Consider the following 18,814-nt stretch of genomic DNA (forward strand, 5'->3'; position numbering starts at 1 on the left):
CAAATCCAGGTCCAGGAAGTCAAAATCCTGCCACAGTTTGGCTTTAGCCTCAGGTGCTAGTTAGCTAGCTCCCATGGCGCTTGTTTACCTGCTCAGGAGCTGGCTAGCTAGCTAGCACCTGAGGCTAAAGCCAAACTGTGGCAGGGTTTTGACTTTCTGGACCTGGATTTGCCACCCCTGATGGTGCATCTAAGGTTCAATATTCTCGGCATACCGGTCCAAAAATAAGTAAATAAATGCACCTCATCAAAATTGATCAGTTTTAATTTTATTAACTGTCATACGAATGAAAGAAACAAGTTAACCTGTGTAAAGCGTGATGTATATATATGCACCACAAAAGAACATGAAAAAATACATAAAATAAATAATAAAATAAAATCAATAAAAAAATATAATTAATTAAATTTAAATTAATTAAAAATAATAATTAAAAAATAATTTAAAAAATACATAAAATAAAAATATTTTCTGTAACTCTGTGTGGCCTGGTACCAAATGTAAAGTCCACGGACCGGTGGTTGGAGAATCTCTGCTGTAGAACCTGATAACTGATAACCCGACACATTTAAAAAAAAAAAAAAAAAGGCATGTCAAAGTTTAATTTCATAATTTGTGGGCAGGCATGCCATATACAGTACCCGACTATTTGTACACAAGTCATTAAAAAGTAAATTTTCCGTTATATGTCCCTTTTTATGGAATCTAGTTGTTTGCACGTGCAAACTACGCGATGTCTTTGCTGATAAATGCTGTTTATGAGGACGTGTCACACGCGCACACATTCGCTCACCCTGCGTGTGTATATTTTCCATTGCAATTAATTCATCACAATGAGGTGAAAACGCTGGGAGTGGCGGCAGTTGGAGCGAGCGTATCGATCATCCGTCTTACAGCGCGGGGGGGGATGTGGGGGGGTGATTCACCGCACATCCATCAGCTGCCCCATTTCTTTTTACAAAGTACATCTTAGCATTTAGAATTGGGCTTTTGAGCAAAGCCAGCGCCGAGCAAATGTGGACATCTTTTATTTAGATGCGGCACGTCCTTCCATTCTCACTTTTGGATGTGCGAGTGAATAATAATGAAAAAATGATACATATCCGCCGTCTGACCTGCTTTTGTAACTCCTCCCGCTGCACCAGCCCCGCCCGCTCCCTCGCTTGGCTGTGAAAACCTGAAGGCGGCGGGGGGGGGGGGGGGGGGGGGGGGGATTTTGAACTCAGACGGAGCAGACGTTTGTGCAAACGCGTACTTTGTAGCTGTAGCGCGAGGGTGGCAATGATGTCATGCGCTCGCTCTTTTAGCCTGGGCACATTCAAAAAATGACTCAAATGTCACGGCATGCCAAAAACATCACAAAACCGTTTCACTTCTCAAGCGGTAAAATGAATCTCAAGCGTTTTAATTTAGGTGAAAACAAAGTTATATTATTGTCAGTTCAACGTGTTTCATTGAAACAATAACTAAAGACACCGTTGTTTTAAATGTGTCTTGCGTGTTAAACTAGTTACAAACAGGTGTGTTGTCATTTTCTGTATAAAAGTGGAAATGTATGCTGGAGGAAAATATCGACAAAACTGTCAATTTCGTCCACTAACGCTCTTTTTTTCGTTGACAAAATTTATAAAAAAAAATAAAATAAAATAAATATATTTTTATACTTTTAATATAATATATAATAATAATAATATTTTTTTGAAGAAGAAGAATTGTAAATATAAATAAAAAATCGTCTTAAAGTGGAATGAACCAGGTCTTTCAAAAATATAAGAAAATACTTTTGAATTTCTATAAACAGTAAATTTAAAGAAAAAAAATAGACTTTTAAGTAAAAGTACATGTACATGTTAAGTAAATTTATTTATTTAGAAAAGGTATATTTTACTGAAGTTACTGCACATTATTGACATTCACAAGCATAAAGAAAAAAATGGCAAATTTTTTTTTTCATTTTTGTTTTGCTTCTTAATTTCCCATGAACTCAAATAAGCTTAAGTTGCAGAACCAGAAACAGAAATCAAAGCATTTCAAATCTCCAGCAAAATAGTGACGGTTTAACGAGCTACTGGATTGTGGTTTTAATCCGAATTAAAAACGCTAATAGCCGCTTCGCATCCCTTCCTTGCTGTGGCGGCCCATAACGGTGCCGGCCGGGCCCGTTCTATTGTCTGCGAGGTTTGTGTCCTCCTTTTCAGCTCTTGAGAGGCTCATTTGTTGATCTCCTAACCAGATTAGCACTTGTCTGATTAAGCGCCCGCAAGCGCCGCCGTCGTTCCGGGCCTGAAAGAAATCACGTTGGCGTCGGCTCGCTTCATCGTTCGGCGTGTCGTTGTCGGCGTCGTCGTCGGCCTCAGCCGGCTTTGATGCGCGCTCGCTCTTCTCTTGGAGTCCCGAGTGGTCACAGATGGCGATGAAGTGAAGATGCGAAGGGCTGAAAAGGTGAGATTTGAAAGCCTCCCCACATGGACCTCTCATGTAACAACATCGTGTTCGTTGCCAAACAGTTTGTGGACACGATTTAAAAGATCGTCGCAATGTTCCGTTATTCAATTCAAAAGTACTTTCTCGAAGGCCAATTCCTAATTAATTTACCGTGTGTATTAAAAAAATATTTTAATAATGTGTCATTCAACATAATATTTGACTCAAACGTCTTACTAATTGTGTAATAACAGCGTAATTACAGTGTAGTAACAATGCTAATTTACAGAGCATATTAAAAATAATTTGTTTTATGTGTCAAAATTAATATTTTTAGAAGATTGTCAGATGGGGGTTTCTTTCAGCAATATGTTATGTATTAGCATAAACAATACTTCTAATTGTAAGTTGCTTTAAATCATTATCGTCAATAGTTTTTTTTAATCAAGATATGACAGTCTTTTAATATATGGCTTAAACGTCTTACTAATTGTGTCATAACAGTGTAGTAACAAAACATTGCAATGCTAATTTACCGAGTATATTAAAAATAATTTTAATTACGTGTCATTCAACATTAATACTTTTGGAAGATTGACAGATGTGGGTTTCTTTTAACATTATGCTATGTATTAGCGTAAACAATACTTCCTATTGTAAGTTGCTTAAATCATACATGTCAACATTTTCCTACATAAATCTAACCTATTATTAATATTAATTAAGATATGGCACTATTTGAATATGTGTCTCACACTTCTCACTAATTGTGTAATAACAGTGTAGTAACAATACATTTCTACCTCAACTTACAAATTGAATGTAATGTATGCAAAATAGTTGTCATAAGAAGGCCAATTTGTAGGGCGAATATCAGAGCCCATTCCAGCAATGTTACAGTCATGTCATTATCCATCACTCGAGAAGGTGCTCCAGTGTTGCCATGGAAACGGCTTCCATGTTATTTTTCTCCTTACAAGCCAATGTCAACAGAATTTGCCTTTTGCATGAAAATGGGTCAATCGTCTTGTGCTAATTTCAAGCCTAAAACCTGCCATCAATTATGAACGACCCCAGAAAGCCCCTGGAGGCTGCCTTTTAACCTCTTGACCTCGTCCCCTTTTCAACGCGGCCCCTGCCTCAGTGGCCATGACAGGTTGAGCTCTGGGGACGGGAAGGTGAGGACGCGCTTTTGAGAGTGAGTCGCGGTCGTAGATTGAGCCACGCTCGGATGGTCAAATGTGCCCGCCGGCGCCCAAAGTTGGGGGGGGGCGGAGCTCCAACGGAGTGACATGTCCGCAAACGTACACTGATGTGAGACCGGTGGGCCGCAGCTGTCAAGGCGGAGAAGCAACGGATGGTTGTGTTTTGGCGGTGGGGGTGGGCGCGAATAACGATCTCCCGGCTTTTGCGCCTTACGGGGTTTGATAAGTCGCCGCTTTCTTTCTGTCGCTCGTGTTATTGCGTTCCGTGATGGAGCGCGTGATTGCCTCGGCGTGAGACGCGGCCTTATCGACGCCCACTGACGGTGGGCGGTGTTGATTTGTGAGCCGGACCGCCAAGCCGTCAATCCACCCCAAACCGCTTCCTGGTCAGGAGGGTCGCGTTCTACAATAAGTACAATAAGATAATAATAACACTTTTAGAGACCGTCTGCTCGATTTTACAGGACGCTAGTGACTTGACATACAAGTTCAATTTTCAGTCTATGCGGAACAGTTCAATTACTCGAGGGTAGGGCTGTGCGATATGGCCAAAAAATAAAATCTCAATTTTTTTTCTTCTTCCAGTCATTTATGATGATTACGATTTTAATCGATTTTAAAGGTTTCATTTATTCCTAAATGAATTCCTGTGCAAAATGTTCAGACAATAATAATTAGGGCTGGGTATCGATTCAAATTTCCTCAATTGATTCGATTTCAATTCACGAGAGTTCAGTTTGATTCGATTTCGATTTTTTCCCCGATTCGCTTCACTTCAATTCCATCCAATATAATTATGGCACATCAATTATTCTACACTTTTACAGTATATCAACAAGTGGCTACTGTGGCTCCATGCTAAGAGCTAGTAAGTTAGCCAGCATTAGCAAGCAGTCGGACAAACATTATTGTTCAAACGTTGTTATAAACAACTACCATCAAACTTTTTGTTAAGTTACCATACTCAGGTTTGTTGTGTTTTTTTCCAGCTAATTTCTGATTAGTTAATTGCTAACTCGCTAAAACCTAATAGCTAATTTTTAACAAATTTTGTTAACCATAATCAGCTTTGTTGTGTCCTTTTCCAGCTAATTGCTGATTAGCTAATTGCTAATTAGCTAAAAGCTAATTGCTAACAATTTTTTGTTAACTTACCATAAACAGGTTTGTTGTGTTCTTTTCCAGCTACCTTGCGTCTACATTCTTTCCCTTCGACTAAAAAGTGCTATAAAATCTAAGCGGCTGTTGTTATTATTATTGTTGTAATTATCACGGTCCATGTTGCGGCGTGTAACCGCGCATCGTACCCGCGCAGTCTACCACGCAATCATCTCATTTGCATCCAATTAAGAGCCCATTTGTACCCTTTAGACGCTCGTTAATTTGCACATCAGCCGGTGCGGCGTGGGACGCTTAGCTGCCATTTAATCACGCTATCATCTTAATCAATTAATCAGTCGGCCATTACTTTGCCATCACTCCGGAGTCTTCATCTCACCTTGGCATTTTGGACAATTTGATGCTTTGAGCCGACTGATATTGGCATTTCGCAGCGAGGGATGTTAATGACAACAGTCGGCGGTGATATTTGCATGAGGGGGGCACTGTGACACCATTGTTGCTTTATCCCAATAACTAGTGATGCATTAAGAGTGGAGACAGGCCGATATTTTTTTTCAAGGGGGCCGATAACCGATATTTGAAGCCGATATTCATTTTCAGTAAAGGGCGGGGGGGGGGGGGGTATTGGCGTCAAATTTTATAAGAACAACAGCTTTTAGTAATTCGGAAGACAAAATTTTCAACAATTTGATTTTCAAAATGACGATTAATCGAATTCACTCAATTTATTGCCCAGCCCGAGTTCACTGAGATTAAAATGGTTTTAGCTTTAACTTTTATCGGCTTTTGAAAAAAAATTGAAACTTTGTCAGCTAGGCCGATAATCGGTCAATCCTTAACTCATTTGATCCCAAAAACGTATAAATATGTTCTATTTTAAATGCTTTAAGTGTACCAAAGATGTATTCATACGTTTTTTGTATTTGTGTTTTTTATGCTAGAGCATACAAAAGGCTTTGATGCAGCCGCTCAACTGCAAAGAACGGTTGAAGAAATGATTACACAAACGGCCAGCAGGTGGCAGCAGAGCAAAAAGAGCTCAACCAGGGCCATGCTGCAAAGAGCTCATTTACTCACAGTTCTGAATAGATTTGTGAATAATAATGAAACTTAGCTATATGCTAATGCTAATTGCTGCAAAACCGAAACAGATAAGAAATATACTTTTTTTTCCTGATGAAAGAAGAGACTCCAATCTTTCTTTTGGTATGTTCCATGTTTTTGTAGCAATAGAACACAATATTCTGTGGGCCTTGCAAAATCAGTCAAAATCCAGTAAAACTGTTAATTAATTAAGAGATTCAAGCCGACGTCTGTCTCCCTTCTGTGCTGTGCGGGGCAATAAAAACGCCCCTGACGAGACAAAACATGTCCTTTTGAGAAATCATTTTCAAAGTATAACCCTCAACGTGCATGTCACACCTTGTAGCAACAAATTTGACATGCTGGCTGAATCAAGAACGGCACGCAAGCCAAAACGCCTTAAGTGCGTTGGCAGCACCTTGATTTCTTTTTTTTTTTTTTAATAGTCGCAAATAGTGCCGTCTGTTAATGAACACTTTCCATTGGCGGCTGTAAATTATACTTTGCTGTAAATGTATCCACGCAGCCGTAATAATATACAAACTATAAATGCCCAGACGCAGTCTGACCTTTGCTCTGGAATAGATGTGGAAGTGCAGCGTGTGTGTGTGTGTGTGTGTGTGTGTGTGTGTGTGTGTGTGGTGTCGAGCCAGTGCGTAGCCATTCTTGGCACGTCTCTGCGATCCATCACGCGGGGGGGGGGGGGGGGACACGACACTGGGAGGGGATGTTCCGCGAACTCGCCGTTCTCACGCCGCCGTCAAATTCTAAATGTTGACACGTTTTGCGCAGGCTAGCGTACGAAGGTGGAGCAAGTCTTGACCGAAATTCAACTTATCGAAGTCTTCCAGTCGAGCCTCAAGTCCTAAAAGTGTCTGGCTGGCCTTGAAGACTCCCGCCGACGGAGAACGCACGAGGCCAGCACATTCCGGCATATGGCATGCGGACCCGCTGACGGGCACTCGCATATGGTGCCGGTGCCGTCCGCTGATTCTCATGGGAGGAAAGCGCCGCGTTCGCCGCCTTTGATGCGGCTCCAAATCGCAGAGCTCACACGGACTTCTGCCGGATTAGGAAATAAAAGGGGGGGAAATGACAACACCTTTTTTCACTTGCATCATTTTCTCTTTTTGTGCTGCACTTTCTTGATTTTCCATCTGTATCAATGTGAGTGTGAATGGTTTAGGAGTTGTTTATTTGCTGTGCAGAGTTGGCAAGTCCAGGTCCAGAAAGTAAAAACCCTGCCACAGTTTGGCTTTAGCCATTGATGCTAGCTAGCTAGCTCCCTAGCCGCTAAACGAGCACCGTGGAAGCTAGCTAGCTAGCACCTGCTGCTAAAGCCAAACTGTGACAGGGTTTTTACTTAGTGGATTCGCCACCTCTGTTGGTGCGCACCGTTGAGAAGCTAGTCAAGCTAGCCGCAGCAACACATACATGACGCTAACGTGCGGTGAGAAGGCCGATTTATAGGCCTTCTTAATAAGTTTTAGCTTAGCAAAGAATACATGGATGTCAATTCCTCTGTACGCTTTTATTTTGAAGTTGTTTGAGGTAGCGCGTGGCGGCTGTCTTAATTCGCCTTCTTCGTTGTCGGCGTTAGCAGGTACTAGCTAGCAGCAAGCCGATGAGCAAGTGGCCCCTACAGGCTGGCCAAAACCATCAGATGACTTTTCAAAGGCAGTTTTAATAGGTGGAAATGACTCAACACACTTTTGCTGACAGCCTAGCAAAGTTGCAGTTTCTATTGATCACTTTTGAACAAACAAGGCTTACTCAAATGTGCCGTTTTAGCTAGCAATAGCGCTACTGTGGTTCTGACGCCACTTTGTCCCATGTCCACTAATTTTTCTGGAGAAGAGACGACTGTTTGCGGCTCTAAACAGTTGACATTTGAGTCTTTTTTTTTTTTTATTATCTAAAAAAAGTAATTCATTAATTAACGAGCTAATTAATGACGTTGACTTTGACATACAGCATCTGTTAGCATCATTAGCATCTAGTGACTAGCAGCTAGCCTCTTAAGCGAATGCCCCATACCGGCTAGAAAAAGCTGCCGGACTGCTTTTCAAAGGCAGTTTAATAAGCGAAAATGACTTTTGCTGACGTCCTGACAGTTTCAGTTCCTACTGATCCATTTTTTTTTTTAACAAACCAGGCTTACTTAAATGTGCTGTTTTAGCTAGCAAAACCGTTACTGTGGTTTTGACATCACTTTGTCCCAAACTAATGTGTCTAGAATTTTTTTTTTAATTCAATAGAAGTTTCAACAGGATACCAGAATAGCCAAATATCAGCCGCAGCCGTATTTGTTTTGCAACTCCATGACGAATGACCTGATAGAACGAGTCTGGAAAAGGGCAGCCACGTCGGAACGTGACAGACGTGACAAAAGCCAATACTTGTTGTGCTAAATCCGCCAGGAAGGACCTGGAAGAAAGTCTACGGAAAAGGTCATAGATGTCGGAACAGAGATTTGTTGAAATGACATTTTTGTCATCCGTCAGTTGAGGAAGTGCCTGCTCCCATGTGCCCCCCCCCGAGATTAGCATGGCGGCAAAATGGCGGCCCCCTCCTGCATTTAAGTTGCCTGTCCTCGCCCGCTCCAAATTTGGACTGTAACGTAACATGAATCCTTTTAAAAAGAGAAGATTGATTCTCGGAATAACTCGGCACGTCGCCCACCAGAGCGGCAGAAGGTTTCCTCCGAGTCGGAATCGCACACACCGGCTGGTGCCGAGCCACTTCCTGTTCATCTGTAGGCGACATTTGCAACATTTCCTCCGTGATGCGACTGTGACGTGACCATTCAATCGCATCCTCTTCCCCGCGTCCTCATTTCCTTGTTAATTACCGCGACTGAAGGCGCCGTAGTCGAGCTCAAGTCTCGTTTGGGCCTTCTTCTTTTCTGTTCAAGCCAAACGTGTGCGCCGCTCGCTATCGCGTTCCAATTAAAAAGCACTCAAGCCTCCTGGAAATGGTCGGAATCGGAAAATGATGTTTTATTAATGCCCAAATTGATCTTCCCTCTCGGCCGCCGCTCGTCCATCATTGTGTCCGCAACGCATTTCTGGGAAAGTCCTAATGTGATTGGACTTCCTGCGACTCCTCGGCAAAGTGCGCCTTGATGGATGCGTTTCATCCAAAAGGAGGCAAATGTTTTCTCTCCTTTTTATTTGTATATTCTTTTAGGAAGAAATGATGGCGAGGTTGTCATCACTGCAGTGGGAGGGGCTACTTTGCACGGATGACATATTGCGGCTGGTGCGAGCGGCTTGCGATTACGGGCGGACGGCGGCCGCCATTGCGTCGGGCCTCCTCGTTTTTTTGCGCCCGCCAGCAGACCGCGAAATGGTTTATTTCAGTGGTTTTCCGACCGCCACCTCCGCACCCGTTTTTAGCTGAGAAATGATGTCCCGCCCCTGATTCTTCATTCATGAACAGCTATTTTGTTCTCGTTGTTTGGCTTTTGCATCGATGCCATCGTCACAGCTTGGAGGTCTCGCAAGGAAAACCGATTAATATATATATGCAATTTTATGATAAAATGGCACATGATCCAAATGGGATGCAAGCATTTATTTTCTGCTCAAGTGACCTTTTCTGTATTTTGAATATAGAAAATGACCTGATGGATGTTGTGTTGAACAACTCAATGAAATAGACTTTTGAAAAACATGACTATAACAACTATACTGTATGTCGAGCAACGTTTGTGGATAAGCAAGGCTGCGTTTAAAATGAACAAGAATGTTCCAGTATTGGAAAAAATGCTGACATCTATTTTGCATGGTGTGGCATTTCAACATCAAATTGCTTTGTAGAAAAAAAAATAGGTCAATAATCTTAATAGGTTTTCCTTGCAGTACCTCCAGGCTGTGGTGAAAAACTGAGAGTTATTGTCGTCGTCCCTGCAAAATGTTTGGAATTGCCCGTAGAAACAGGAATATACCAGCTATGATCCCAAACTCATCTTCATTATCTTACAATTTTAGCCTTAAAGAGACAGTGTGTATAATTTTATGGCGAATTCAGTCATTTTAATGAAATTTGTCCAATTTTTGTCTTTTTGCTTTTTATTAATTAAATATAAAGCATATGAAAAAAAGATCACTCACTGAGCTGAAATTGCACCCAATTGTCCAAAACATGTTGACGTTCAAAATGGGACCCTCCAAAATTTCCAAATTATTATTGTCATTTAATATATGTGGGGAAACACATTTTTATAGTACATATGAGTAAAAATAAACATTGTATCTTTAAAAAAAATAATAATCAGAAGACTCTCCTAATGTCCGCTACCAACCCAGACTAAACTTAGCTCCTCCCAGTCATACAAATATCTTAGTCACTTAATCGTGATACATCGCTTCAACCATACTTCTTTGAGACAAATTACTACTTTCCTCTGAGCCAGGGTTTTGGTGCCGTCGGCTTTCATCTTATGCAAATAGGTGAGTTTTTTAGGGAATAACTAATATCTGCTACACTGCAAATAAGTGCCGATCATTGTATATAAATATAAATATACATTTGAATATGCATTTATTTACATTATATATTTAAATATATAAAAAATATAAATATAAATAAATAAATATAATATAAATAAATGTAATATTAGTAAATATAATATAAAAATAAATATAATATAAAAATAAATATATAAAATAAAATAAAAATATAAAACATCTACCACCTTTAATTTACAATTGTAAATGCAACTGTTCCACAATCACATTTGAAGGGGAAAAAAATCTAAAATAAATAAATAAAAAGCAGCTGTGATGACGATGCTATTTAAAAAAAAAAAAAAAAAAAGCAAATGTGCCTGAATGGCAGCCTGTGTAAATGTCAGCCGCGCTGCATCAATCTAACCCGATGTAACCTGCTGTCTTCACCTCCTCGTGTCGTTTGTTTGGGCGGAGCTCCAGCTGAGGCTTGCTTGCTTGTGCTTGCTATGCATCGTGATCGGTGACAACAGACGCACGCGTGCCGTGCATTCAGTCCAGCCTTTTGTTTTGAAAACACAGGTTAACCAAGGTCATTGTAAAAGCTGCTGTTCAGTCTCCCCAAATTCATTCATATCTGCTTTGGTGACCCACATTGTCATTCTCATCTCACATGCATGAATGAGGACGTTCACTTTTGCAGAAGAGAAATGACAAAGACAAATCTGTTTACCATTTCTCCTCACATAGAATGACAAAAAAAAAAAAAAAACACTCACCAGCGTTAAGTCATTCAAAGCCTTTGAGAGGCTTCATCACAGGCGGTGCTCTTCTGCTCCTCCTCCTCCTCTGCAAATATGTGACTGCCCCCTTGTGGCTAAAGTGTGCAAGGACACTTTGCTCTTGTTTTTGGCGGTGACACACATTTTGGTAGGTTAGTGGGAGCAAAGTGGGTTACGTCTCATTTTTTTTGCTTTCCGGACGGGAGACAAAAGAACGAAATGACGGAATTGAGCGAATGATGCAAATGAATTATGATTATATGAGGAAGTGTGTTTGTCAAGGGTGGGCCGCCTGCGGGGCTACATAACAGGAAGATCTCTTAGGCATGAGTAGAAATAATATGCTGTAGGAGAAATGTACAAAATGGAGGATGAAATTGTTTCCTTTCATATGCAATACGGACACAACTTCGGTGTTATTTTCATATTAACCGCACCTCACTCGGTATATGTGTTGTATTGCCGAATGTTTGACAATAACAGTAACAATGAAAACAACAACAAACAAACAAAAATAGATAACGAGCATCTAACACTATTTAGTTTCTTTACAATTTAACTTTAAAAAAATATATATATTTTTTTTAGAAAATCTAATAAAATATATCAATTGAACAGAACTTTTTTGTTTTAGAAAATCTAATAAAAATATATAAATTGAAAATAACTTTTTGTTTTAGAAAATGTAATAAATAAATATATATATATATATATTGAACCTAATTTTTTTCAAAGAAAATCTGATAAAATATATATAAATTGAAAATAAAGTTTTTTTTAAGAAAATCTAATAAATATATATATAAATTTAACAGATAAAAAAAGAAAAGAGTATCTAATAAAATATATATGAATTGAAAAAAGAAAATCTAATAAAATATGTATAATGTACAAATTGGAGGATGAAATTGTTTCCTTTCAAATATGCAATGGGGACCCTACTTTCGTCTTTCAGTTATTTTCATAGCAAACCCCACCTCAGGGCGTATGTATTGTTATTCCTCTTCTGTCGATATTACCGTTTGCCCTTTCACCTTTCGCTCTCGTCCTGCCTTCTATTTGATTTTGCTGGAGGCCTCCCCGCTAGCCCAGTCTGACTCTGAGCAACAGTAGAAATATCCACACATTGTTAAAATGAGCTTTACTGCCGGTTGAATCTTAGCGGGGGTCAAAAATGAGTTGGAAATATTTAAGTGCTGACGATTTAGAAATTCTTATCTCTTATTAGTTTTATTTATTTATTTATTCATTCATTTATTTTGCCACATCAAGCTGTGGAACACTTTGAGTATTCTATGGCTCAACACTAGAGGGCGTCACAGTACAAAAAGTAGCCAAGTGCACTCTATGAAGAGGACAAACGTTTGCCAAATTACTGCTTTTTTTCTTGAGAAAAAAAATCACACGTGCATTCTTAAAGATGCTAAGAATGACAAACTAAATTGTGTATATGATTTAGTTTGTTTATTATTTGCTATATTGCTTTTACATAGTTACAAAAATACCATGTCCAAAAATATTTTCCGCTACTGCTAATGTTAAAATCTCCTCAATTCTACAAATACTGTTGTTAAAATGACCAGCATGATTTAAAATAGTTTAATATTTTTTAATATTACTAATATTCCTCCTCCAAACATGTGGGAAACATTTCATTTGTCATTAATATCTCTTACTCAACAACCTTCCAAGTCTTTTTGCCATTTTTTGTGTCCTTTGAAGCCAGCAGATACTCATCCAAAATATTACAAAATATGAAGATGGAATATGAATAATTGAAGCCTTAAGTGAGTGTGTATGCCTTGGGAGGACTAATGATGCTTGAAAAGCATCATGAAGCCAAGCTGTAATATCATTAAAGCTATTATCGTAATTACTTATTGTGCGCCCTCAGTGTGACCTGTCAAAACTCAACCCCCCCCCCCCAAACACACACGCACACACACGCTGTCTCCCTGCAAGCGGCATCTCCCCCCCCCAAACCGTTGGGATGCGCTAATGTGGCTGTAAAGGTCAAAGGGTCAATGAGATTGTTAGACTCTGGAGAATTTCCCGAGTAAAAAAGCAAAGGAGCGTACGGGTATTAAAAATAATGCGTGCCCCAATTATTTTAGAAATGTTGATGTGCACTCAATTTCACAGCTGATTGTTCAAAGAAGCTCACTAATGGCTAAAATTGTTTAGAATGACGCTGATTGATAGTCAAATTAGCCTATAACCTTCTTATTTCTGCACAAAAAGGTAAACAAAATATAAGGAACAGCTCTCAATATTTTCAGTTGTTTACATTGTTATTATGAATACGCTGCATATTACGGGTCCGAATCTTTGATCTTTGATCTTAGATGTGCAACTAATTGTCATGATCTACAGTACTCCAGTCTGACTCGCTAATGCTAATTAGCGCGCTACTCGCGGCACTTTTATCACTCGAAAGAACGGCTATTCATACAAAAGGAATGTTTAGAGAAGCAAGTCAACATTACTCACCGGCATATGCTCTTCCTACACTGCAAAAAAAAAAAAAAAAAAAAAAACTTTTATTGGCATAACTTGATCGTGACTTTTTTAATGTGGCTACAATTTAGCAGTGTATCAGAACACGCGGAACCACACTGCCCCTAAGTGGCCAAATTGAGTACAACATGAAGAGTGCTCCCAATAAAGGCACACATAAACAAGGGCAAGACAGTATAAAATTATTTAAATAAAACCGATTTTGGGACATTTAAAATCGATTCTGAATCGTACAAAATGAGAAGCGCGATTCTTACAAAAATCTATTTTTTGGCAAACCCCCACTGTATATAGTTTCTATGTAGATTTTTTTTTTGTTGTGGTCAGCATGATGGACTAATTGTGTAGCAGATCGAAGATTCTGGGTAGCACGGTGGACTAGTGGTGAGCATGACTGCCTCACAGTTGAAAGGTTCTGGCTTTCGAATTCCTAATTAGGACAAATGAATGTTGTTGTTGTTGTTTTTTTGTGTTGCCTGTAAACATGCAAGCGACAGGATGAAGCGTTTCTATTATAACCAGAGCGAAGCGGTGACATATTTGGGCGGATTTTGTGCCAGTAAATGAGTCACGTTGTGTCCCGTGGTTGTAAAAATGTGGCATCTGGGACCGTCAGTCGGTGGCCTTCTGTCTGCCTGGCAACGGGCCTGAAAACGGCGGGTGGAAAAGTTCCAAAAGGCGTCAACTTTTTCTCGGCCACCTGCCAACTCTGTAGCTGAGACGTTTTTTGTCGTCTGGGAGTAAATGTAGCGCCGTTAAGTGACGTCCACCTTGGCAGCTTTTTTTCTCTCCACGTGCCAGCTGTGGCGCTCTGAATGGATTTTTATCAATGAAAGCCTTTACAATCGGCATCTTTTGAAATGTTTTCACTCATTGTGAGATTGTAGAGGATTTTTGGTACCGCCATAAATGTGCACATGAAGCCAGCCCCCCCATCCCAATCCTTTTTCTCACCTCTCCGCTCTCCTTATCCATCCATCCTGTCTACCCCGACGCCACCCCATTGGTCCTCGCCTAGCAACGGCATGATCATTTGGCATAATGTGACACCCCCCCATACACGATGGGGGCTGCGAGTAAGCCAACCCCCCTCCCACCCCCAACCGACATCACCACTTTCCATTGCTGGTGGCTGCATAGTGTTCTGAAAAGAAAGAAAACGGGGGAAGGGGAGGGGATTACATGGCTGTGCGTCCCCGGAGGCTTGTCCCAGACCGCCCCCCCCCCCCCCACACAATTTCCCCAATTGGTCCCTAACACTCCATCTACAGGTTAAAGACACATGCATTCATTGTGCAGCAAAAAGGCAGGCACATGCTGAGGCAGCCTCACGGTGGCGTCAGGACCCGGCCAGGCTTCCTGTGATGTCGGCACAAAGATGGCCGCCAATCTGCTAGGTCTGACGTCAAGTCAGCACGGCGGCCGTGACGACCCGTTTAAATCGGACAACTTGTATTTATTTATTTAATTGTTTTTTTTTTGGGTCCTCTTTGACCTCTCACGACGCTGTAGTAGACGGAAGAGGATTAGGGGCAGTGAAGAGGAAAAAAAGATTCTCACTTTATTCTCAGAATTCTGACTTTAAAGTGAGATTTCTGACTTTAATCTCAGAATTCTCATTTTATCACATTCATCTCGGAATTCTGACTTTAAAGTGAGAATTCTGACTTTAATCTCAGAATTCTCACTTTAAAGTCACAATTCTGACTTTGTGACGTAGAGCTATGAATTGTCAAAAGTTAAAATGTCAGAATTCTGAGATTAAAAAGATTAAATTCAGAATTCTGAGATTAAAGTGAGAATTCTCATTTTAAAGTCCGAATTCTGTGATTAAAGTCAAAATGTTCACTTTAAAGTCAGAATTCTGACTTAAACTTCAGAGTTCCGACTTTCTGACTTGCTGCCACAATTCATAGCTCTACGTCACAAAGTAGATTTAAAGTCGAAAATCTGACTTTAAAGTGAGAATTCTCATTTTAAAGTCAGAATTCTGTGATTAAAGTCAGAATTCTCACTTTAAGGTCAGAATTCTCACTTTAATCTCAGAATTTTGACTTCCTGACTTCCCGCCACAATTCATAGCTCTACATCACAAAGTAGATTTAAAGTCAGAATTCTCGCTTTACAGTCAGAATGCTGAGATTCATAAACGTGGTCCCCACAGAGCATGAAAGCGTGTCCGTGTGTGTGTGTGTGTGTGTGTGTGTGTGTGTGTGTGTGTGTGTGTGTGAACTGCCGTTTTCACCCGGGCCTTCATTTCATTCATTCTCTCTCTCTCGTGCACGCACGCACGCACACTTCACGGAGACACGTGTGTACGGTGGAGCAGCGAGGACCATTTAGGACGATGGAGTGAAAGCGAAGGTGGTTGCCATGGTAACCACTCCCCTCGCACCCGCCCTCCATTCTCTCTCTCTCTCCCCCTTCCCTCCCTCGTTCCATCCACCTCTGTGCTGGCGATTGCTCGTGCCTCGCTTCCCTCCAACCGGCTTCGTCCTCACCTCTCCACTCACGCTGCCACCCGAGGAGGAGGAGGAGGAGGAGGAGGAGGAAGAGGAGAAGACTCCTCTCCATCACTTTGAAGTAGAGAAGAAGAGAGGCAGCGGACCTTCCGAAGGACAAACAGGATCCTGGCGGCAAAAACAGCCAAAAGCGACAACCTACGCTTCTCCATTGTCCTTTTCAAAGGAGGGCATTTTTCTTCCCTTTCCCCCCCTTTCCTTTTCTACCCCGATTTTTCCCTCTGGGATCCCGGCTTTGTCCACCGCGGCCGCCGTCGTCTAACTTCTCCGGGATCTCAGGTGAGGCGCGCGTGTTGCCAGCGCCGTGGGCCGTCATGGCGCACGCCGCCTCCCAGCTGAAGAAGAATCGGGGGGAAGTGGATGTGAATGCGTTGGAGGACGACAAGGAGAAGCGGAGGAAGAGCAGGAGAGCCACGTCCCGGGAGCAGAAGAGAAAGGTAAAGGCGGGAGTCGCTCCTCGGCGGCGGCGGCGGCTGCTGCTGATGCCTCCGCTCCGCCGGCATCGCTGGAGCGTGACTTTGGCGCTCGCCGCGTGCGTGTCTGTTGGAGTCTTGATGGCAGGCGCGCTTGGAGGTCACCTCAGCGCACACGTTTCCATCTAATCACATTGTGTCAATTCAATACATTGCTGACCTCAAGTGTGTGTGTGTGTGTGTGTGTTTGTGTGGCACGCTCTTCACTTCTCTCTTACTCTTCCTATGCAACCATTAAAAATTCAAATAGGCTTTCCCAAACTTCCCCAAAATGCGTCGCAGGCCAGTTTTTCCTCATTGCTGACTGTCAGAGGAAAATGTTGCATAATCCTCCTTTCTCATGCCTCCTTTTTCCGTCGGAGAAACTCGGGGCGCTAACTAGCGAACCGACAGGCTTTACTTTTGTCTCCCACTGTTGTAGTGTCAATTTTGTTACCGAAAATAAAAATTAAATACAAATATTTTCGTCAACACACATTTTTCACCGGACGAAAACTGGACTAGACTAAAAGCCCCACTGACTAAATCAAACTAAACTAAAATGTTGACAGTTTCTGTTGACTAAAATTAGATGAATTAAAAAAAAAAAAAGTTTTGTCTTGGGCTAAAATAAAGACTAAAATGCTCAATTTATAGTGGACTAAAAGGTGACTAAATATAAATGGGAAGAGGTTGACTAACTATGATAAAAACTAACAAGTGTGATTGAAATCGGACTAAAACTGAGACTAAATAAAAAAAATGGCTGATAAAATCAACACTACACTGTTGGTCGTGGTTGTTTGTTATGTTTCTCGGACGGTTGAAGATTTTTTTCTGTGTTGTATGTAAATAGTTTGTTGGGCTTTACACGGTCAGGATTTTGGAGCTGATTATCCATCAGAGAATTAAACACGCACAAAAAGAGAGAACCAATCAGAAGATTATTCAATTGATCTTTTTAAACAACGTGTTTATTTACTGTACAGTCGACACACGCTATTTGTGGGTGATTGGGACTGGACCCGGCCCACAAATTTGTGTATAGTTGACAGCCATTACGGCATTGGGGGAAAAAATTGCAATTAATCGAAAAATTCTCCCCAAAATGCTGATAAGCATTCAATGCATGCTGGCCGAAAACAACGGACCCCCTCCAAAAGAAAAATCCAAATGATTGTAAAATATTAGAGAGAATAAAGAAGAAAAATCGGAGTGTATATGCTGTGATTGATCAATCGGCAAATTATGGCATTACATCAGCAATTTTGCATTTTCATGAAAAATATCTGCCGATCAGGTGTGTGTCAAGTCTACTTGTTGTGCAATTTGTTATTTTTGGTAAGTTTCATGCGTGGAAGGAATCAAATCTCAATGCTGTATTTTCGAGACCAGTGCAAATCTGGCGCGAGGCGCCGTTCTAAATCCACGCAGGGGCAGGCAAGACTTTGCTTAAGTATTTTCACAGACATGCGCAGTTTGGCGAAGTTTGAAACGTTACATGTTATGCCGTTGTGGGTGTGCACACAGCCGACTTGAGTCGCCGCCAATCGAAGCGACTCAAAGCGTGTCCTTGACACGGCGGAACAAGAAACGGATTTGCTCGAGTCCATGCGGGAGGTCATTGATCACAAGTTGAAATAGAAATTCGTCATTGGAGAGATTTCAACAATTGTCATTTGAAAGCGTTGTTGTACTCTTGCTACGCTCGTCCTATTGTGAGACTTAAACTGGCTCGAAGGCCACCTGGGGAAAAAAAAGAAGAAAAAAAGATCAGCTCAGATGTAGCTGAATGGGATAATAATAGCGGAAAATCCTCTCCTGCTGTACTTGATGTTGTGAGCGAGAGTGCGCAGTGGATTTGTTTTTGCAGGTTCTTTCTGTGTTTTTGCGCTTGTGATGCACAGACAGGCATGTATAATGCATGCACGGCTAATTTATTGATGGCCGCGCTTTTCATACGATGGCGAGGATGCACGTGGGCCTCCTCGCGGACGGGTCCAATTCCGGCATTTATTTGACATTCGGAATTGCTAGCTTACTGTTGATGTACCCGTACGCTCTTTATCCTCCGTCATGTCGGACTGTACGACGAATCTCACAAAAGTCACGGTTCGGATTGGATCACGGATTTGAGCCACGGATCGGATCGTTTTTCTGATCAGCTAAAAAAAAAAAAAAAAGATAAATAGTACGTTGTCTTCATTTATTTAGTAAAATGCTTTTCCCTTAAAAAAAAAACAATTCAGAATGTCT

At 41.1% G+C, this 18,814-nt stretch overlaps 1 protein-coding gene across 47 annotated transcripts in view; it reads left to right on the top strand.

Annotated features, from left to right (window-relative positions):
- The first annotated feature begins 2,284 nt into the window (after positions 1–2,284).
- Positions 2,285–18,814, top strand: part of LOC144061807 (ankyrin-3-like) — a 107,048-nt gene continuing 90,518 nt past the window's right edge. For 17 of the 47 annotated variants that reach the window (XM_077582576.1, XM_077582585.1, XM_077582596.1 and 14 more), the window contains exon 1: positions 16,053–16,543. In XM_077582576.1, coding sequence (XP_077438702.1) covers positions 16,421–16,543 — 123 coding nt within the window. In that variant the 5' untranslated portion in view covers positions 16,053–16,420. Of the gene's footprint in view, positions 2,443–16,049; positions 16,544–18,814 lie in introns of those variants that run through there. The other 30 variants (XM_077582579.1, XM_077582616.1, XM_077582617.1 and 27 more) reach the window with 8 other exon arrangements.

The sequence above is a fragment of the Vanacampus margaritifer genome, chromosome 12 (genome assembly GCF_051991255.1).
Source record: "Vanacampus margaritifer isolate UIUO_Vmar chromosome 12, RoL_Vmar_1.0, whole genome shotgun sequence".
In the NCBI taxonomy this organism is placed as follows: domain Eukaryota; kingdom Metazoa; phylum Chordata; class Actinopteri; order Syngnathiformes; family Syngnathidae; genus Vanacampus; species Vanacampus margaritifer.